The sequence below is a fragment of the Phyllobates terribilis genome, unplaced genomic scaffold (genome assembly GCF_046119375.1).
Source record: "Phyllobates terribilis strain yellow unplaced genomic scaffold, ASM4611937v1 Scaffold_12__6_contigs__length_324123572, whole genome shotgun sequence".
Taxonomy (NCBI): Eukaryota; Metazoa; Chordata; class Amphibia; order Anura; family Dendrobatidae; genus Phyllobates; species Phyllobates terribilis.
The window spans coordinates 17,034,096-17,057,740 of NW_027362772.1; the positions used below are offsets into that span (position 1 = coordinate 17,034,096).

The 23,645-nt window shown below is 37.7% G+C and overlaps 1 protein-coding gene across 50 annotated transcripts in view; it reads left to right on the plus strand.

The window, feature by feature from the left end:
* The window catches only part of LOC141171932 (uncharacterized), a 152,485-nt gene that overhangs the window by 78,516 nt on the left and 50,324 nt on the right, over window positions 1-23,645 (plus strand). For 43 of the 50 annotated variants that reach the window (XM_073655635.1, XM_073655633.1, XM_073655632.1 and 40 more), the window contains 9 exons: window positions 839-862; window positions 6,548-6,586; window positions 7,930-9,156; window positions 9,350-9,373; window positions 10,231-10,278; window positions 11,554-11,604; window positions 11,855-11,884; window positions 12,232-12,276; window positions 23,422-23,475. In XM_073655635.1, coding sequence (XP_073511736.1) covers window positions 839-862; window positions 6,548-6,586; window positions 7,930-9,156; window positions 9,350-9,373; window positions 10,231-10,278; window positions 11,554-11,604; window positions 11,855-11,884; window positions 12,232-12,276; window positions 23,422-23,475 — 1,542 coding nt within the window. The remainder of the gene's footprint in view (window positions 1-838; window positions 863-6,547; window positions 6,587-7,929; window positions 9,157-9,349; window positions 9,374-10,230; window positions 10,279-11,553; window positions 11,605-11,854; window positions 11,885-12,231; window positions 12,277-23,421; window positions 23,476-23,645) is intronic. The other 7 variants (XM_073655631.1, XM_073655607.1, XM_073655609.1 and 4 more) reach the window with 6 other exon arrangements.

The following is a 23,645-nucleotide window of genomic DNA, read 5'->3' on the forward strand; positions in this document are numbered from 1 at the left end:
TCCAATTAATAAAGCGTCGACTAAAAATTGAAATGTTACAGGTCTCAGAAAATGGCTGCACGAGCAAAAATTGTTTTTCTTTTTTTTTACGAACTTCGCAATTTTTTTTCACCACTAAAATAAATAAATAAGAAAAAAAAATATTCTTGCTTGGTGTCTGTGTAATATGACCTGGAAAATCATATTGCCAGATTAGTTTTACTGTATGGCGAACATGGTAATTAAAAAACTGAAAAAAAAAAAACAATTATGGAATTGCACTTTTTTGCAATTTGAACGCACTTGGAATTTTTGCATCACATGATAAAATAAATGGTGTCATTCAAAACTGCACATTGTTCTGCAAAAAACAAGCCCTTATACGGCTATGTGGAGGGAAAAATAAAAAAGTTATGACTCGTGGAAACAAGGGAGGAAAAAATAATGAAAAAATGGAAAATGGCAACGGCGTGAAGGGGTTAAAGACATACCACACCCGGGCATTGTTAAGCATAGTGAAATAGGACAGGTGCAATGGATCATGAACGTGAAGTGAACATTTTCAAAATAGCAAATACAAACTGTTTATGATAATGTTAACTCTGTTTCTCCAAGAGTTACCAAAATGTATCAGTACGACTTGTGCACTTATTGATTTCTAAGTGCAAAGATATTCTTTTGACCTTCCATTGTTGGTCGTTTTCTCTTAGGATTATGTGTCATGATGGAACTGCAGCATTTATATTCTTTTTGATTTGCCTGGAAATTAAAGTTATGGTTCCCTTTTACAATAAAACATAAATTATTTAGCTATACATATCCTGTGTATATAACCCGTAATTTTTCCCTTTTGTTGTAGATATCACTGGTACTGGCATTCAAGGTAAATTATTATTTTTTATCACATTTTAAAAAAATATTTTATAATGCCTTTTATTTATTTATTTTTTATCATTTTTTTTTTAAATGTAACCCTTTCACGCAATATCACGTAGCTGTACGTCATTGCAGGAGTTCTTGTGTGTGAAAAAGACTAAGGAGCTGAGTCCTCTCCACATGCACTAGATGGTTACATTTCTGGTATCTGTGTGGAACAGCAGTGGTCAGAGCTAAGCTCTGATTGCTGCTGTTAATGGTAAGCTCTGATTGCTGCTGTTAACTATGTAGATGCTGCTGTCAATCACTGACAGGGACATTTAAGTAGTGTGGTTGCCAGTGTTCGCATGTACCGGCTTCCATTGGTCTCCCGTGATGTGTTCAAGTCTCCTAAAAGAATTAAAAAATTAAGTAAAAATTAAAAAAAAAAAAAAATTAAAGAATTTGAATCAGCACCCTTTTCACCAATTAAAAATAAAGACATAAAAAGATAACTTATTTGGTATTGCCGCAACCATAAAACTCACGTCTATCAAACTATAAAATGAATTAACCTGTATGGTAGACACCGTAAAGAGAAAAAAATGAAAATGCCAAAATCTCAGATTTTTAGGCTATGTGCCCACGTTGCATTTATGAAGCAGAAAATTTCTGCTGCATAAATGCAAGTTCTCTCCCGGAAAAACGCATGCGGAATTCCGCACGCGTTTATCGCGCATTTTTCGCGCATTTATCACGCGTTTTTCACATGCGGAATTGCCTTGCGTTTTTTATGCATTGGACAAAGGCAATTCCGCTTGCGGAAACGCAAAATTAAATAACATGCTGCGGATTTTTGAACGCGGCATAAACGCTGCGGAAAAATCCGCAGCATGTGCATAGAACTTGCGGAATCCCATTGGGGACCATGGGGTGCGGATATACATGCGTTTTTCAAGCGTTTACGCTGCGGAAATTCCGCAGCATATACGCTTGAAAAATGCTACGTGGGCACACAGCCTTAGTCACTGCACCAACTCCCAAAAAATGCAATAAAAAAAAAAATCAAATCATGTCAACCCAAAATTACTAACATTACAAACCGTCAGCTCAAGGCCACGTTCACACTTTCAGTATTTGGTCAGTATTTTACATCAGTATTTGTAAGCCAAAACCAGGAGTGGGTGATAAATGCAAAAATGGTGACGTGTTTTTATTGTACTTTTCTTATGATTGTTCCACTCCTGGTTTCGGTGTACAAATACTGATGTAAAATACTGACCAAATACTGAACGTGTGAACGAGGCCTTAAAACAAGCCCTTACACAGCTGAAATGATGGAAAAAGAATAAAAACATTAAAATAAAACAATTTTTTTTTACTTACAAAGCTCAGCTTTTTCATGAGCCCCTAGTGGGAGGAGAGGAGCAAGATCCCGAAAGCCAATTATCTTAGTGGCCATATTCACTGGGAACAAAAGGATCAGGCATTCAAATACAGCAGGCTGGATCATTTCTTTTCCCAAACATCTGTCCGGAAAGAGCAGGGAGGACAATTTAGAAGTGATAGAAGATGTGACGACACGGCTTCTAATCTTAATCAGCCAGACGTCTAGATTTGTTAAACCAGGAGAAATACACTAGTATCTTTGTGTTGACTTTTGAATTTATGTGTTCTTTGGTGGGTCAAGGAGGAAAGAAAGACTAGTATTTGTATAAATCTGAATGTTGACTTCTCTTGGTCTGTGAACAATGAATGTTTGTTAAATATGTTGATTAACCATTGTGTGAAACCTGTGGCTTGGTGACTCGCAGATCAGAGGGGTATAAGTTATGCAAATTGATTAAATGCTCAAATAATAAGACAAATATTAAGATTTGAGAGTCCTCAGTGGTTGATACCTTTTAATGGCTAACTGAAAAGATGGTAACAAATTGCAAGTTTTCGAGACTGCTCAGGTCTCTTTATCAGGCTAGTATAACATGAAATCTGAAGAGTCATATATTTATATACAATAGGACACAGAAAAAATGAAATAGATGAGACAAGTAAGACATGAGCACTGCACCTTCCCTCTGACCTGTGATTGATGACCTGAGCCACAGATGTACATATAAATAGGGATTTCTATCATGCTGCTAAAAGAATCAGAGAGACTCTTCAGGACAGCAGCTTGGTAGCATGGCTCCTACCCGAGGGACACAGATTTGGATTCTACAGGATGCCAGACTTAGGGAACACTGCCTTGGCTGGAAGGATACAGATCTGCTCCATTGACCATCATTGACCCTATGGAGACGTTTGTGGAAACTAGGATCGTGATCCTCTGGTCACCTGGTCCCATGGATATGTTCTGAGATGCCAGGTTGGAACCATCCAGTCACCTAGTCCCATGGAGACGTTTGGGGAAAGCCAGGATTATGACCCTCCAGTCACCTGGTGTCGTGGATATGTTTGGGGTAGCCAGGTTGGGACCATCCGGTCACCTGGAACCCATGGACACACCCAGAGAAATCCAGGTTGGGACCATCCAGTCACCTGCATCCATGGATATATTTGGAGAAAGCCAGGATGGGATCTTTGGGTCTCCTAGCCAGGTACCTCAATGGACTGTCAGCTTCCTAATCTTGCCGCTACCTTCTCTCTGTGGTGCCCGCCAAAAGCAGGGGGGACACTGGTTGAGGTAGTTGGCCCTGGAAGTGCCAAAGTCACAGTTGCTCTATTCCCAGCGGGCCAGTGAGGGGGTGAGACTGTGTAATTTTGTATCCTTTTTGGGTGTTAGCTGGGACTGTTCTGCATGTTGTTGTCTGTTTGGTGGTTCAATAAAGTATTGCTATACTGTTTAACCCTCACCCTCTGTTTTCTGAGTAGCATTATGCCCACGGAAGACCCCGTGTCTTCACATATGAATATTCATTTGTTTCTAAATATAGATGTATCACCTGGTGCACAATGGACGATAAAGAAAGTAACACATAAGTAACTTATTAAGAAAACAATGGAAGCAATGATCAACAATTTACTTTTAAATTGATACATTAAAAGCAAAAATAAAATTAGATTTAATTAGCAGTATGATTGCAAAATAATAGATGTAAAATAAATTTCCATCTTTAAATCTGGAAACTGAATTGCCTACAAATGATTCTGAAAGGATTCAAGGAATATCCAAATCAGTAAATAAATGTTTTCCTTCATCTTAATTTAAGAAAAATGGTTGGTTCATGAGGAAGTTCATACAACTTTTTATAATCTTAAAGTTTTTTGTTATATGTGGAAAGAACAGGACACCAGATGGATTTATCGAATTATCCATGTAACATCCATTTCCATTGAATATAAAAAAAAATTAAGCCAACCATAAATGGCAAATACAGTATCTGATTGGCCCTAAATGATCTTTCCTGACACCCGTACCTGCTGTCACGGGTGTGTTGCCACGAAGATCGTCACGAGTACACAGCCTGACTTCTCGCAGCTGACTTGTTGGTGCTTTGTGTTTCTCGGCAGTGAGGGAGTTAATTCTCTCTCTCTCTCTGGGCTAGATGAGGTCCAGCCTCGCCCAGCTGCAATCAATACTTCTGTAGTGAGACTCCTTCATATACCTGCTGGTCTGTTTGGGAGGTGTCGGTGAAAGCATTTCATTCAGACTGACAGAGCGGATCGTGGTGTTTGGAGTTGCTGAGATAAGTGTATTTGGAAGTGTTTTTTCCCTTTCCTCGCTTTATCATTTATCTCCTTTCCCGTTGGTTTTCCCTCTGTTGTAGTTGAGAAGTTGTTTGTATGCAAGGTGGTTTTGGTTTTTCCCTTGTTCTGTCTCGTTCGTCTAAATACTGTGTTTGGGCATATTATTTCTTGTTCCCTTTGGTTGTGATCGGGGTCCTTCTCAGGACTAGATTACTGAGGTGCAGGGATCTTCAGGAGGTAGGGGTTACGCTGGCGGCCTGGACCTCTGTACCTTTAACAGTACCTCCAGGTTGAGGGATTAGTCAGGGCCCCAGCTTAGGGTCAGCTTAGGCCCCCTACCTCCAGTATACAGAGACAGCGTGACACCTGCATGCTCAGCCCAACTAAACATGCATATATACTGACTACGGAGAGCAGCATATGACAATGTCTGGCACTTAATGCTGTGACTTATCTCTCCTGGAAACAAAAGGATCAAGAGTTGAAATTCAATATACCCGAGACTTCTTTCCCCAAAATCATCTATAGGGAATAAGTCAAGAGACTCTTATTCATATAAGATGGCTAGCCAAACAAAGTCAACAAAGTCTGATGTATGAAAAAAAATATATACTGTATATTTATACAGTATAGATATATATTATATTTTATATATATATATATACTGTATATATATATATATATATATATATATATACTGTATATATATATTTTTTTAATGAATTAATTTCCTTAACATAAATCTTCAGTATTAGAAATGAGCGAATTTACATATTATATATATTTTTATTTTTTTATATTATATATATTTTTGTATTATATATTATATGTATATATAATTATAAAAGTATATATTATAATTTTTTTTTTAGTAATTTATTTCGGTAATATAGATCATCATCCCTAAATATATCCCTAAATATTAGAGATGTGCGAATTTACTAAAATTCTAATTCGGCTGATTTACTGAAACTCACATTAAAATTGCTTTAAAGCGTGCTTACGCTGGCTTGGAAATCTCTACAAGGAGAAACGTTCCCAGTTGGGTCCCCTGTCAGAGGCCTGCCATACAGCCAAATCAGACCTTTTGCTTTGCACTGATGAGAGGCAAACATCCCCAAAACATGTTTCTGCAAATAGAGCATCTGGTTTGGCTTTTATCCTAAGTCATGTGGCAAGGCTTGTTAAAGGGTCGATATTGACTTTTAGGATTGCTACATTTAATAGGTGGGGCTAGAGTTCATGCCCTTTTCCTCTATGAAGAAGATATTTGCATCATAGGGTATGTACTCAGAAAGTCAAAAACGACCATTTTCTTTTTAGTTCTTTTAAACAGCTTCAGAAAACATTGTTTTCTGGGGGATTTTTTGGCGGACTCTCATTTTCTGAAGCAGTTTAAAGTTTTTGAACAGATTTTTTCCTAAAGTGTTTTTTGCAGCCTCTTAATTGGACATGGGAGCTAATTCCATCCAGAGCCACTTTAGAGAAGTCACATGCACTTTGTTTAGTTCCACTAGATGTTCTTCAAAGTGGAAAAAACAACAACTCAAAAGACTGAAAGTATGAGCAGCAAAGAGATTTAACAATAGAAATTCATAAAAATATTTTTTTAACAATTTTTTTGATACTTTGGAAGCAGAAATACTCCCTCCCCAAAAAAGAAAAAACTCTATGTGCATATACAATCCTCCATTTATAAGTGATTTGTTTCCTAAAGCATGGGCACAATTGTAAAAAAAATTGGCGACTTCCATTATTTAGATACATGTTTCATCTTATAAATAAATTACTTGGAAAATCAAGCGAGGGATGTTTTTAGTGTAAAAAGTAACTGTCGATAAAAATAAAAAAATTGGTAAATGTAACATTAAGACAGATTGTTAAGAACATTTAATATTATAATTTGTAAGGGTTGAAAATGAACGAAGAGTCTTGCAGAAAAGCAAAATCTGGGAGTGTATTGAAAATAAAAAGTGGCAAATAAAAAAAAAAAAATAATATAGATATTTTGTTCTCTTTCATACAGATTTGGTACCTGGAACACCTGGAACTGTACAGCAGACAGGTAAGAAATGGCATCAAAGTGCAATACTCATCCTGAAATATGGATGAAACCTCTCAGAACATGCAATCAACATGTTAGAAAATAAAAAAAAGACGCTGCGGATTTAATACTTTACAATTATGATAACAATTCTATATTGAAAACACGATGATCTGGGATAAAAACTTTTCTTAAACTTTTTTCTTTGTTTTTTGTGATCGAATTGAAATGGTTGCAATTGAGGCTGAGCTGCAGTATCGCATAAAGATCATATGAATTTCTCAGAATAAAAATGTTTGAGAATGTTTTTAAATAACGTTTTAATTTGTTTTTAAATTGTTTAGAATTTATTTCCCTCTTGAATAGGTTGTCTAGGATTATCCACATTTTTCAGAAACAGTGCTAATTTTTGGCATGGGCTGTTGCTGAAATTTTTGCTGTAATTTCTAGATAAGCGAATTGTTTCAAGACCAATCAAAGTTGTCTCGAATTTTCCTGACCCAATTTTGTTCAAGATTGAGAAGACTTTGAATTTTGGTATTCAATTTGAGCAAATTGAGTAAAATGGTGACCAGATAGTAAATTTTGGCAAATTCTAAACTAATTTGAAATATTTAGAATTGATTCACTCATCCTTCGGGCTCATTCACACACCGAGAAAACAGACCGATTATTCTGATCAGACTTTGATCAGCGTTTGATCAGAGGATGGTTGGAGAGTCATCAGATTTTCTCGGCAATAGAAAATTTTTTAAAACATTCTCCTTTCTGACAGTCTGTGAAAATTGGACCACACTCAGATGTTATCCAAGTGCGATCCATTTTTTTCACTGAGCAGTTGACTTTCATTTCTCATTTTGATCCAACCCTAGGATCAAAATTGGATGTCTCCACAATTTTCTGTGGACCACTCGTTCCGCGAAAAAATATGGACATGTGAATGGTCCCAAAAACTATCACAGGTACGAGTGCTATCTGTGAAAATCATGGATAGACCATACACAAAAACCGGACATCTGAATGAGTCTTTACTAAAATAAAAATATTTTTTCTGGTTTCAAAAGTGCCATGAAGGGGTTCCAAAAAATGTAAAAATTTACTGAAGATAAAAGAAAATATACAGGAGGGAGAGGAGGGGGATGCGGCTGCAGGTGATTACCTATTTTTCTGTTAGACACGAGAGGTAAAGGATAAAGGTGCAGCTAGGGAGACATCTGATAGGCTCAGAGCCTTCAGTAATGTAGGAGGGGAAAAGTTCAGAGATTACCTTTCTCTGCCTTCTATTCCTGTTTAAACTTAATATGTGTTTTTGATATCACTATATAATATATCTAAGGTGTAATATTCTACTCATTTATCTACAGGCATTAGAGATACAACTTCATCAGGAAGAAACTTCATCACAACATTTATGCAGAACAACATCTCTGACGAGATCCCTGACAGACAGATCCTGGTGACTGCGGCTTTGGGATCTGCTAAAGTTTTGGTTTCTCTAAACAATTTTGACTTTAAGAAGGAAGTGACGGTTGAGAAAGGACAAACTGTAGCAATTCCTATAGACATCAAAGATGAATTCAGGGGGACAATAAACTGCACACATTCCGTGATGGTTACGGCTGATGCAGATGTCACTGTCATGTCCAGAAATTACAAAGGCAATAGTGGTGACATGGCTCTGATCTACCCAGTAGAGCAACTAGGGTTAGAATATTACATCATTACTCCTCCAAATGGACCTGCAAATCAATACAAAGAATTTTTTGTACTTGCCTATAAAACTGAAACAAATGTTGACATCTGCCTAAAGGGATCCGTCACTGCAAATGGCAAGAATTATACCAAAGGGGACAAGCTCACCTTGAAGTTGACACCTTATGAGGCTTTCCAGATTCAGAGTAATGAGGACCTCTCTGGTACCAGAGTGGTTGCCGACAATCCGGTTGCCGTCATGGCTGGACACACATGTGCTGAGAATAACAATGGATGTAGCCATGTCTATGAACAACTCAAGCCCACTGGGAGTTGGGGAACCTCATATTTTGTCCCAGGCTTGTCCTTCCAAAATAAATATGATCTGGTGCTTATAATGGCTTCCCAAAGCACTATTATTACTTACCAGTCTGGAACAGCCAATGAAGTCAAACAGATGGCCGCCGGAGATCTCATTCAGGTTAAAGTAAATGTATCTTCTCCACTCTCCATCCAAAGTACCTATTGCATCCAGGTTCTGCTTCTTGGACTTGGAGGAACATATAAAGACAAACCATTCGGCTCATTCCTTTCACGCATTCGAGACACTGATTCATTTGGCCTTGGTTATAGTCTAATCGGAGAAAAAGATTTTGACACAAATTTGGGCATTATCATAGCCAAGACCATAAATGCTCCAGAAATTAAGTTTGACAACAAAACTTCCAATGATTTTGTTTGGAAAAAATTCCCATTTTCCGAATATTCCTGGGTGGAATATAGCTATGGCAGTGGCTTTAGCACTCATACGATCGAACATCCTACCATTCCATTTGGACTCTTAAGCATTGGATATACCACGAATAAGGCCTATGGATCTTTGGCTCCATGTTTTAGAGGTAAATCGCACTATGAAAGTCTAGTAAGCTTAAATCAGTGCTTAGTCCAGGACACAAGGGGTCAAGCATAACAAAGAGGTCCAAAGAGCCACTAAATACAGATTCCCCATGTCATGCTTCTCTCCTTGTGGTCCTGCACTAGGTGCCACCAAAGTATACAGTCCTAATAAATCTACCTATTTCTTATTTATAGGAATAAACAGTCATTGGATAAAAGGTAGTAAGATTCTTCTTAACAATTTCAGTAACTTGGTCATTAAAGAAGCACTCCTCCTCTTTCTCCTCCCATCAAAGTTTTATCCTATTAATATATTGCCATCATTACATTATACAGAACTATGCACTTACAATTGCTCATTTTGCCTTTCTACCCAGCTAATTCTTCTCTTTTCTCTGCTCAATGTAGAAACAAGAATTCTCTTTTCCCAGCATGAATCATTGCCCTCTTCAGCTCCTGACCCAGCTTCTCTATCTTCCCCCTGCTAGGGATTTTTGCAGTGACTCATGACTCATGCAGAGAAAAGAGACTTCCTGTTTCTGCATAGAGCTTAGAAGGATTCAACTAGTCAGGTTTTAATCACGTGATGCCATAGACCTAATGGAAAAGAGAAGAAATAACTGGCTAGAAAGGCAAAATGATCAATTGTAAGTACACAGTGTTAATTCTTCTCTTTTCCCTTAGGTCTATGACATCACATGATTAAAAACTGACTTCTAAGCTCTATGTAGAAAGAGGAAGTCTCTTTTCTCTGCATGAGTCATGAGTCACTGCAAAAATCCCTGGCAGGGGGAAGAGGGAGCAACTGGGTCAGGAGTTGAAGAAGGGAATGGTTCACACAGGGAGAAGAGACTTCCTGTTGATACAAAGAGCAGAGAAAAGAGAAGAATTAACTGGGTAGAAAGTTAAAATGAGCAATTGTAAGTACAAAGTGCTGTATATTATGATTATTGCAATATGTTAAGAGGATAAAAACTTGGATGGGAGGAGGAGGAAGAGGAGAAGGATGAAGAGGAGGAGGAGTGCTTCTTTAAAAAATGTTTTTATTAACTAAGGAATATTCATATTATATTTAGGATCGTGGAGATATCAATATAACACTGAACCCACACAATTTACATGGAGTAAGTATAACATTTTATACACCTAACAATAGATCAAGTCTGCATTAGAGATTAGCGGATAGTTTCGTGCAACCTTGGTCAGTATTTTCTGCACGAATTCCTGACCTTCAGGGTCCACATTGGTGGTGAACTATCAATAATATTGAGTAATGTTCAAGATTTTAACTGAGGAGATAAATAAACTTGGCCTGGACACTGTATCATTGCCTAAACTTTGTAATAAATAACGCTTTTCAAGGAAAGGGGTCCTGGAAAAAAACGCCTTGCAAAAATGGAAGTAAAGGTATGTATAGAAGGGATAGAGATGACAGTTCACACTGTATAACCCACGGGATCTAAACGTCTATACAGAATATATCACCCTAGGTCTACGTTCACATGACCGTATTTTCTCTCTGAATTTTGAGACCAATGTTTGTCAATAGTTTTGTTCAAATGTCACTTTTTTTCATGGACCGAATATCTGCTTCAAAAATTATCAGTATTTCGACTATTCAAATCGGCTCCCATACAGAACGTCCGTATAACGTTCGATTTTTACAGAATTATTGCAATTTTTAACACGGGAAACTGTATTTACTCTTAAAAATTTGATTTATTGGGATTTCATACTGATGAGAAGTTGCCCGTTTTTTCTGGATGACGATAGGAAGTGTGTGAATGTAATTTTACCGTGTGATCGACAGAATCGAGAATTACAAAATAAAGAGACCAAAAATATTAACAACAAACAAAATCTGTAAAATAAAATCATAGAGATCTGTATTATACAAGTACAATGGCTCAGAAGCTACGAGCGCCATTTACTAATAAAAGCCTTCTTGTGTCGGAATACGTATCTCACCATCAAATACCGGGGAAGGACCAGGATTAGTGTCGGGAGTCCTCAGTGAGTAATCATGGGGAAGACATTTCTGTATAAGAGGATACAATGTGTGACATAAATGTAGAGTAATAACGGTGCCAACAACTAAGAACCAAAACATCCCGATCTATGGTAGATACAAAAGATCATTTGTAAATCAGCCTGAAGAAGGAGCCTCTGTGCTCTGAAAGCTTGCAAGTATATATTTTGTTCTGGTTAGCCAATAAAGGTATCACTCCAAGAATACTTTTGTCATAAAAAGTATTTACATTAACTTTGAAAAAAAATCGAAAAAAAAATCAATAAAAAATAACGGAGATGTGTATTATACAGAAATGTCTTATTTGGGAATGTTTGGTACACGTGTAGAAGCTCCATTAACTAATGATAACATTCTTCTCTCGGAATAGATGACATGTCAGGGACCCGGAAAAGACCAGGATTAATATCGGGAATCCTCAGTGAGTAATCATGGGGAAGACATTTCTGTATAAGAGGATACAATGTCTGACATACTTGTAAAGTAATAACGGTGCCAACAACTAAGAACCAAAACATCCGCATCTACGGTAGATACAAATACAACTGATCGAAAGTCAATGATTTACTTAAGTGTAAACATATTAAGTAGTAGGATTTTTTCTTCGTTTTCAGCCTTTAATAATAATATTTTGAAAATACATTGCTAACTTAAAATTATATTTTTTTCAGACGCTGGTGGAAATCTCTTACAGAATGCAGGTAAATTTACTTGGCGGTTGTATCCTGAGCGGTATATGATGTCTCATGTGTTTGACGGTATTATTGCTCCTTACACGCTCCATCCGGTACTGATCTGTCAGATGTTGGTCCTGTTAGACTACGGATAAGTCTGTTCCTCAGTACGGTGCTACATTAATACTGTGGTTTTGTACGAGCTCCATGTGGTGACAGTTCAGAAAATAATTTTTTAGCTCAAAACTAGCACCTGTGTAAAGTGCCAACTGGTTCCGATATTCCATAGTATCAAGTGCAGGAGAGTTTGAAGATTTGATATTAGTGTAATAATTCACATATAGAGGATATGATTATTTCTCTTTTTTTTTAAGGCGGAGTACTGAAAGGTGCCGGAGATACGACAGGAGGGCTGATCGGTGAGTATCTGTTTGGTGGCGGTAGTAGTAGAAGTATCATCACTAATGATGAGAGCAGAGTACTGACTGCTGTAGTAGAGGCTGGTAGTTGTGGTATTATAGTAACAACTGTAGCAAAATTGTTAATAAAAGTATTAATGTTAACTACTACTAGTAATAATAGTAGTAAGTCTGGAGGTTGTAGCTGGTAATAATTAATCATTTATAATCATAAGTAATAAAACAACTTAGCACATTTTTTTCTGTTTTAGAAATTCTTTTTAATCTTATATTTTAATACTTGTTAAGATTCAAAAAAATATTCAAAAATAAGTAAATAGTATTCTTAAAATTGTCATACAAATAATATGTCTAAGTATAAATGTAAATTAAATTGCAAAAAGTATAATTTTATGTGAAAAAATAAAGATAGTCTTTAAAGGGAATTTGTCAGCAGGTTTTTGCTCCCTAATCTGAGAGCAGCATAATGTAGAGGCAAAGACTGTGATTCCAGCGATGTGTCACTTACTGGGCTGCTTGTTGTATTTTTGCTAAAAAACCCTGTTTTTTTCTGCTGCAGATCTAGCAGTTCTCTAAACACTGAGCTTTACATAACTCCGCCCACACCACTGATTGGCTGATTTCTGTGGGCACTGTGCATAGGCAGAAAGCTGCGAATGAGTAGTGGATGGGGGCGAGGTTTTACAGAGCTTATGTATATGGAGCACTATATGGCAGCAGGTTTACTAGTCCTCCACTGATAATTTCCTGCTGATAAAACTGTGATTTTATCAAAACTACAGCAAGCAGCCCAGTAAGTGTCACATCACTGAAATAAGGGTCTCTTTCTTTACATTGTATCTCAGATTAGGTGACAAAAGCCTTATGTTAGATTCCCTTTAACTCTTACCCGAATCGGCCAATTTCCATTTTTTTTTTTTTTCAGTTTTTTCCTCCCCTTCTCCCCAGAGCCATAACTTAATTTATTTTTCTGTCCACATAAACTTATGAGGTCTTTTTTTTTGTAGAACAAGTTGTACTTTTGAATGACATTATTCATTTTGCTACATAGTGTACTGGAAAACGAAAAAAAAAAAATTCAAGTTGTAAAAAAAGAACAATTGTCGTTCTTAAATTTTTTCCGTTTACGGTGTTTATCGACAGGGTTAATTATTTTTATATTTTGATAGATCAAACTTTTCTGAAAGCGATGATACCACATGTGTATTTTTAGATTTTTTATTATCTTTATTTTTAATGGGGAGGAAAGAGGGGTGATTTGAATTTTTCAAAACATTTTTTTCACTTTTCACTGTTTTTAGTCCCCTTAGGGGACTTGAAGCTGTGATTGTTTGATGATTCCTTGTGCTAGATACAGTGATGATGGATGTCGGTAAGGTGTTAAAATACATTGGGTCAAGTTATTTTGGAAGATCTTTGTCTGAACCAAAAGGAAAAGAGTATTTCAAAATGTCAATTAAAGTTAAGAAGCAACAGAAATAAAAATAAAAAGCTTTAATAAATGTATAAAACTTTATAAGTTACAAAGAGCAGGTGTGAATAATGCTGTACATGTCTGACAAGGTGCAAATGTGAATCACAAAAATACTTCCCTTGTAATATCTTATCAAGAGACCCTTAGATTGCAAAATAAACCAAAATCAAATCAAATTATTAAGTTTGGAAAAAAACATGGAAAATATGTAAAAAAAAATAATTGACACACAAATCACTAGATTCCTTGATAGGGCGTTGATCCAGGGAACTAGTCTGATTATCGTATGGAGTCAGGAAGGAATTTTTTTCCCCAATGTGGAGCTTAGTGTTTGCCACATGGTTTTTTTTGCCTTCCTCTGGATCAACATGTTAGGCTATGGGTTGGACTAGATGGACTTAGTCTTCCTTCAACCTTAAAAACTATGTTACTATGTTACTATGTTATTTGATCCTTCTGGCAAACAACACTTAATACTTGGTGGCAAAACCCTTGTTGGCAAGCACAGCAGTCAGACGTTTTTTGTAATTGATGATGAGGGTTGCGCACATGTCAGGAGGAATTTTGGTCCATTCCTCTTTGCAGATCATCTCTAAATCATTCAGATTTTGTGACTGTCGCTTGGCAACTCGGAGCTTTAACTCCCTCTATAAGATTTCTATGGGATTAAGGTCTGGAGACTGGCTAGGCCACTCCATGACCTTAATGTGCTTCTTTTTGAGCCACTCCTTTGTTGCCTTGGCTGTATGTTTTGGGTCATTGTCTTGCTGGAAGACCCAGCCTTGACCCATTTTTAATGTCCTGGTGAAGGGAAGGAGGTTGTCATTTTATGCTATATGGCTACTTCCATTCTTCCATTGATGCGGTGAAGTAGTCCTGTGCCCTTAGCAGAGAAACACCCCCAAAACATAATGTTTCCACCTCCATGCTTGACAGTGGGGAAGGTGTTCTTTGGGTCATAGGCAGCATTTCTCTTCCTCCAAACATACAATGTGATTTTCTTGATTTTTTTGGGATATTTTATCTCTCAATGTTAAAATTAACCTACCCTTAAAATTATAGACTGTTCATGTCTTTGTCAATGGGCAAACTTCCAAGAACTGCAAGGAGTCAAATAATTATTTCCTTCACTGTATGTATATACCCCCATACGATCACCACTAACTCCATGATAACCCCAGACTGCTAGCTGCCACTACCAGTCGTGTTTTAAATGCAGGCTGACTGGAGGCCTGGTTCTGGTAGCGTATAGCTTCAGGCAGCGGATTACAGGACAAAAGGAACAGAACTATTAAATTTTGTATTTAATCCAAAAGGAGGCAGTGTTTATAAAAAATCTACAAAAGATTTTACAAAAGGGACAAAAGGGTTCTTCCACTTCTGTATCTATGCGTAAACACATGTCCATATTATTGCCCAACTCTTTGAAAAAAATACTTCTCCTGCCTCAATTATCTGTCAATATTTTTGCTTTTTGATATGCACAACATACATCCTCATTAGTATTGCCAAGGTCTAATGTCACAAAAGGAGCTCTTGCATGTTAACTAAGATGGTTCACATCTCTTTGTCTCCAATCTATATATCTCAGTCTTAGTCATTTCCCATATGTTAAACTGTGTAATTCACATCTAAAGACTTAAGACCCCTGGATCCCACAATACCCTCTCTTCAGAGATGGACTTCAACGGGGTAGGGGTGGGGGGGGGTTCTCAGAGCCACCAGACAGGTCTGAAACTCCTGGCTAGAGGTAGCCAGAAGTGACGCTAAGGTCCCAACCTCACAGGAACCTTCCAGGACCTGTTCTGGGCCAGTCACTGGTCCTGTGATCCTGCTGAATGATGAGGGTCTAGAAGGCAGGACATTACCTGCATTTTTGGCTCTCGCGCCATGGGTGACAGTGCCTAGACAGGCTGGATAAAAAAATTTTCTATTTGTCCAACAGGCTGTGGAACACAACTGCCCACCACCCTGCCCAACCGTGAATATTACTTTCCTGACAATCTGACAGGTTGCGTGGCACACCTTCCCACCACCCTGACTGACTGAGGATCCTGCTTTCCGATCACCCTGACTGACTCAGGGAACAATTTTCTCACCCCTCTGGTAGGCTAGGGGTACCTTTTTCCCATCCTCCTGACAGACAGTGGGCCACACATTTCACTCACCCTGCATGGTTGTGGGACATACTTTCCCACCCCCTGGATGGGCTGAGGATAAGACCATCCCTGCCCTCCTTGTTACCTTAGGAGCTGGGCTAATTATGGGGAAGCCACCACTGGCCATGTCATGGTCCCTTGTGACACTGGTCATCTGCATGAGACCACCTTCCTTATGATCCCTGTGCTTCTCCCCATCTTCCACCTCACCTGTTACCTCAGGAGCCATGCTAATCATGGGGAAGCTACCACTGGCCATGTCACCATCCATAGTGACACTGGTCAGCTGCATGGGATCACCTGCTTCATGGTTTCCGTTCCTCCATCGCAGAGACAAGTCAGCTAGCGAACAGAAGAAATCCAGTTGAAAACGTCTGGTTAACGGGATCAAGCTTACACTGACATGTATCTTCCTCAGAATTGAACACAGATAATAATTTGCCATGATCTTTTACCAGTCCCTGAGTTCCACTCGCACACCATCCCCCGGGATGACCTCACATGGGCTGGGTTGTGGTATGTCCTGAGCCCTTTAGGATTTTATGAAATCCCCAACTTATACGATAACTCCTCTCTGGATTTTCGAGATCGGCACCATATTTTCCATCAGGATTTTATGTTTACCTAGAGACCAAACATGCCATAGATGTTGTTCGCTCTCTGGCCACTACTGATTTGTGGCTTATGGGCAGAGGTTACTGTTATGAAAAATGTTGCGTCTTCTTCCCCGATTCACCCTGATGCTGAAAATGTATGTCCCATCACTATCTGATTTATACAACTTCAATATTCCATATTTTCTTTCAGAGGCATGTTAACTAAGCTGCTTCACATCTCTTTGTATCCAATCTATGCATCGCAATCTTGCTCATTTCCCATATGTTAAACTGTGTAATTCACATCTAAGAGACTTAAGACTGTCAGCTCTTGTCTCGTACTGCAATTCTGTGTAGAAGGAAAAAGGAAGGGGGCTGCAAAGGCATTAATATTTTCTATGACACATATTTGCGATGACACTGAGCTCTGTATAACCCCGTCCACACCATTGATTGGCTGATTATGTGTGCACTGTGCATAAGCAGAAAACTGTTAATCAGTGGTGGAGGCAGCACTATACAAAGCTCATGTTTATAGAGCACTACCTGGAAGCTGGTCTGAAATGCTGCAAAATGTGAATCACAAAAATACTTCCCTAGCAATATCATATCAAAAAACCTTTAGACTGAAAAATAAACCAAATCATAATCAAAATGATTAACTTTGGAGATTATGTACAATAAAAAATTATATTGTGGTACCGTGATAGCCAGAAAAAAATCATTGTAAATACTTTTTATGACAAAAGTATTCTGGGAGTGATACCTTTATTGGCTAACCAGAACAAAATTTATACAAATTTACTACAAGGATACAATTCATACCTTCACTAGATGGACTCTGGATAACCAATTGACCATTCCCACTGGCTCCCCATTTCTCCATTTGTAACAAAATGCCTAATTTGATTTCCTTGACTTATTTTTTTGGAGGCATCACCCCTTCCACCTCGTGAACAAATATCATGTTACAATACCTCTTAAATGTTGTGCTTTTATCTGATTCATTCATTTGTAATCCAGCCTGAAGAAGGAGCCTCTGTGCTCTGAAAGATTGCAAGTATATATTTTGTTCTGGTTAGCCAATAAAGGTATCACTCCTAGAATAACTTTTTTCACAAAAAGTATTTATATTAAGTTTGGAAAAAAATATGAAAAAAATCAATAAAACATAATGTAGATGTGTATTATACAGAATTGTCTTATTTGGGAATGTTTGGTACACGTGTAGAAGCTCCATTAACTAATGATAACGTTCTTCTCTCGGAATAGATGAGGTGAGGTGAGTATAAGTTTTTTTTATTTTATCGGGCCCAAACATTTAGATCAAGAAGGGGTTGTCCTAGTAGTGGACAATCCCTTTAAGTCTGATAATTCACATATAGAGGATATATATATATTTTTTTCTAAGGTGGAATACTGAAAGGTCCTGGAGAAACATCAGGAGGGCAGACTAGTGAGTGTCTGGTGGCAGTAGTAGTAGAAGTATCATCACCACAGTAGTTTTTGTAATGAAAGCAGAGTATTGACTGCTGTAGTAGAGCCTGGTAGTTGTGGTGGTGGTATTATTATAGTGTTAGCTGTAGAATGATGGTTAGTAAAAGTATTAATAGTGACCAGTAATAATAGTAGCAGATGTGGAAGTTGTAGCTGATAGCAGTAGTGATACAACTAAAAGAACCAAGTACATTATATATTTTTTTGTGTTTAAGTACATTTTCATCTTATATTTTAATACATTTTAAGATTTCAAAAATATTCCATAAGTTAATAAATATTAATTATATTATCACATAAATAATATGGATTAGATTAAATATAAATATAATCATTATGCGTAACATTTCATGTGAAAAAATAAGGACCTAATGTAAAATTCAATGGACTAAGAACAGAAATGAACAACGTTGTCCACAATGTTAATGTAAATTAGTCCAGAAATGAAAAATGTCTTGTGACTATGAAAGTCAATGAGCGAAATTATCAATTACATAAGTGCAAATAGCAGGTGTAGACATGATATTGTACATGTCTGACACCTGTAGCAAAGTTAGGTAGGCTAGGGTTAAATCCTAGCTCAACAGGTTCTGATTAGATCACTTGGCTAGCCCTGCATATATCTAGTATAGCTATTCTCCTTAGTCACTCAGCTCAGGGAAGCTGAGTGATAGACAGGCCAGAATCCTTCTCTGAGAAGTGTCTACACAGGAGAGAACTGCAAGTATCAGTGGTTGCTATGGACAATAGATGTTTTGTTTGACCAACCTTTGGCTAGCTCAGCCGTGTATAAGTAGCCAGGGTCTGCTCTGTTTAGTTAGCGCCAGGAAAAGGCTGGGGATTTATGTTTGAGCTTGTTTTTTTGCTGAGCAACCTGTGGCAAGCAATAAAAACTGCATGTGTTTGGACCTAAGCTGCATTACCTGTGTGAATGCTGCCTAAGGCCTAATGCCTACCAGACAGAGTGAATCCCTACAAACCCTACAAGTGTGAATCATTAATATACTTCACTAAAGAATCAGATGTGATGTCTGAGCCTTACACTAAAAAATAAAGGCACCAAAAATATTAGCATCAGGCCATTGAACCGTGGATCTATGATCCTTCTCTCATGTCTTCATATGACCACCCACTCAGCTGGATTCAGCTGATGCACATCTCCACTTGCATTAGGCTCTGGAATGGATGAAAAGCAATGTTTATGCACCACATTCAGTCTTTCTTGCAGGGTTTGGATATAGGCTGTCATAGTACCGTGTTGCATATTTAATACTTACGGGAAGCACAGATCCGTCTTTGGGACACTACCAAAAAGGTCTTCCAAAGCGGACAAGACTGTCTTTCTATTTGGAGTGTGTCTAACTGAAAAGAGTGCAAGTGACAAGCACTCTACCCAGTTATTTCCTGTGTCCACTATAGCCTTCTGATTTTTAACCTAAGTGTCCCATTTAATCTCACCACTTTTCCCACTGGTTTGTGGATGATAAAGGGGATGGAATGCTTGTTAAATTCCCAGGGCCTGCAATATTTCCTTCAATATCTCTCCAGTGACGTGTGTACCCCTAACACTTTCTATGGTTACTAAGACACTATTTCTGCAAATTAGTTCTTTCATTAGTTTTTCAGTTGTTTTAGCATTTGCACTTTTTAGTGGGTAGGCTTGCGGCCATCCAGAAAAGAGATCTACCCTTATCACGACATATTCATACACTCCTACCTTGGGTAGTTGTATGTAGTTAATCTGCAGTCTCTGAAACTGGTAGAGTAGCCTGGGTGTTGCTTTCTTTGAGACTTTTACTGTTTTACCTGGGTTGTGTTGTGCGTAGATGAGGCAGGACTGCACATGTTTGGTGGCTACGTGACTGCAACAAGGAGCAATCCAGAAGACATTTACCATGGTACACATGTGACTTTTTGAGGCATGAGTGTAGTCATGTGTTACTTGCGCCATCATGGGGAACAGGGAACTTGGTAAACACAATGTTTCCTTACTTTCCCATATTCCATTTGAGTTCAGCTTAGCTTCTAATTTCTCCCAGTGTTCCTTCTATGGGTGGGCTGTTGCTGGAGGGATTTTAGAAAGGGACAGGTTAGTTCTCAGGATCAGGCAACAGTTTCAACATAGCTAGCTGTCAGAGGGGATCCAGGGATAATAGTCCTGTGTCTGTCTTATTCTAGTCACCCTCCTTGGTCCTGCTGTGGCTGCAGGTGTGGTGTTTGCGGTGACAGGATGATCCACACTTCCCTCCCTCTCAAGGTTACTGTCAGCTTCCACCACAAAATCCAGTGCTCCCACTATTTGCGTGTCAGCCCATGTTTCTGTGTATGCTTTCACCTTGATTTTGACAGCCTGGACTGACTGATAACATCAGTGCCTCCATTAATAGCTTCACCAGTTCAGCATGTTTAATAGGCTTACCATCTGACATAAGAAAAACTCTGCTTCTCAAGATAGGGACATAATCATGTGCGATCCCAAAAGCATAATGTAAATCTGTGTAAATATTGGCCGTCTTACCTGTTTCCAGTCTACATATATCTATATATACATAAATATCATTTACAGACAAATGTAGTTCCCACTGGAAATATCCAACAGCTCCCCTCTTCTCACAAACATGTTATGAGATTTTGTTAGCTATTATGTCTTTCTCAGTATACTGCCCATAACACACAGCTTTTTCCAAATATTGCATATGAGATAATAAAATATTAGACCAAATATAAAACGTTCCTAAAAATATTAAACAAAATATAAGACTATGAGACTAGTTAATACTAAAAAATTATAGAATATAGAAGACACTTTTAACCCTTCTATATCAGTTACTGCATATTTACTGTGTGCCGGGCTTCCAGAGCTGAGCAGATCTCTAGCACATCACAAATGTGGGACGAGGTGAATAATATTATGTTTTTTCCACAATAATTATTAGGCTCTGGGGTCTGGTGACACCCAAAATCATAATAAGGATTATTGGATTTCCATTGAAATTATTCAATGCCAATCAAATTAACTTACCAACTTGCAGTGAATTGACGAATTTGAATAGTCAGCAGATTGGCTCACGACTAATTCACATAGAAACATAAAAAATACATGAAAAAAAAAATTGAGATCTGTATTATGTAAAATACCTATATGAGTATAAAGAGCAATATATAAGGGGCCAAAATGCACCAAGAAATTCAAGGATACTTATTAGTGATGAGCGAGTATGTTTTGTTAACCCTTTCTCGGAGTATGCTCGGGCGCGCACCGAGTAGTTACAGCTGCTCGGTGATATGTTTGAATCACTCCTGTGTGCATGATTTGCGACTGTTTGACAGCTTTAATACATGTGAGGAATGTGTAAGACATCACCACAGCAGTAATGAGAGCAGAGTACTGACTGCTGTAGTAGAGGCTGGTAGTTGTGGTATTATAGTAATAACTGTAGAATGATGGTTCAGAAAAGTATTAATGTTGACTAGTAATAACAGTAGTAGGTCAGGAAGTTGTAGCTGATAATAATGGCAATGATACAACTAATAGTACTTAGAACATCTTTTTTTTTCTTCTTTAAGTACTTTTTAGCCCCTTTATCCCCCCAGCCTGTTTTCACCTTGCTGACAGTGCCAATTTTTTCAATTCTGACCAGGGTCACTTTAATAATTTTGGAACGCTTCAACCATTCTCAGTAATTCTGAAATTGTTTTTTCGTGACACATTGTACGTTATGTTAGTGGTGAATTTAGGATGATATTTTTTTCATTTATTTGTGAAAATATCATAAATTTGGCAAAAAGTTAGAAAATTTGCAATTTTCCAACTTATAATTTTCATGACCTTAAATCATTTAGTTATATCACATAAAATAGTTAATAAATAATATTTACCACATGTCTACTTTACATCAGCATCATTTTTTATTTTATTTTTTTGTTTTTAGAAAGATTGAAAGTTTATCAGCAATTTTTTCAATAAAATTTACAAAATCATTTTTTAGGGACTGCATCACATTTGAAATGGCTTTAAGGGGCATATATTACATTAAAAATATTCAAAAGTGACACCATTTTAAAAACTGATCCCCTCAAGGTGCTCTAAACCACATTTTAAAAGTTTATTAATCCTTCAGGTGCTTCATAGGAATTAAAGCAATGTGGAAGGAAAAAAATGAACATTTTATTTTTTCCTCTAAAATGTTGTTTAGCCCCAAATTTTGCATTTTCACAAGTGTAACAGTAGAAAATGGACCATGCAATTTGTTTTGAAAATTCTGCTCAGTACACTGATAACCTATCTGTGGAGAAAAACTACTGTTTGGGTGCATGGCAGGCTCAGAAGGGAAGGACCACCATTTGACTTTTGGAATGCAAAATTGCCTGTAATCAATAGCGGATGACTTGTTGCGTTTGCAGAGCCCTTGATGTGCCTAAACAGTTTAAAGCCACCTCGAGTGATACCATTTTGGAAACTAGACCCCTCAACGAATTTATTTAGATGTGTGTTCAGCACATTGAACTCCCAGGTTCTTCACAGAATTTTATGATGTTGAGCCGTGAAAATAAAACATCAAAATTTTCCCTCAAAAGTGTCGTTTTGGCCCCACATATTTTTATATGTGTGTTGTGTAGAGTAGTGTTGAACGAATTTGTTCAGCATTTCAAATTCGTGTTCGTGTTCGGGGTTCCGGCTTCTTCGCACCAAAAAAATCGTCTTCACCCACATTTGCTGATGTTATCTGCGTGACAGTTTGGCAAATCAGGGATGTTTGTGGGCGGAGCCAATTTTTTTGCGCGAACAAGCCGGAACCCCGAACACGAATTTGAAATGCTGAACAAATTCGCTCAACACTAGTGTAGAGTACATCAGGTTGGCATATGTGTGTTGCGCAGAATACATCAGGTTGGCATATGTGAGTTGTGTAGTTGTGCACTCGGATGACAGACAAAGATGGAGAAATGTTCTTTTTCCATCTTCTCAACATTCCGAGAAAATTGGACATCTCTATGATCACACAACGACTGGTCAGAATGTGATTACCGTAATCAGATCGATTTCATGGATAAGAGAAAACAAAGTCCTCTGACTTCAGCTTAATTGGCAGATTCAGCAAGCATGAACACATTAACCCCTTCCTTATTCTAGAAGTATAGATAGCAAATGTAGTCTTGACATTCTGTATGTCTGACACGCTACAAACATAAATGACAAGTATACTTCCTTAGCTGTATGATATGAATTGACCCTTAGAGTGAAAAATAAAGACATCAGAATTATTAATCAAGAAAAAGATATGAAAAAAGTTATGAAAAAAAATGTGTTCTGTGTAATTGAAAACTGTCTTATCTGCAAATGTTTCTTACAAGTGCAGCTAAAACAACGGAGAATCTACCAGCACCATTTACTAATGATATTCTTCTCTCGGAACAGGTGGCACAACATCATCTCCCGGGCTGATAAAAGGAGTAGTTTCGGGAGTACTCAGTGAGTAATCATGGGGAAGACTCTTCCATATGATAAGAGGATGTAATTCTTGACTTACAGTATTTTTCGGCTTATAAGACGCACATTTTTCTCTGAAATTTGGGCGGAAAATGGAGGTGCGTCTAATAATCCAAACTTTAGCTGCAATGGAGCTTACGGCTTTGGTGGAG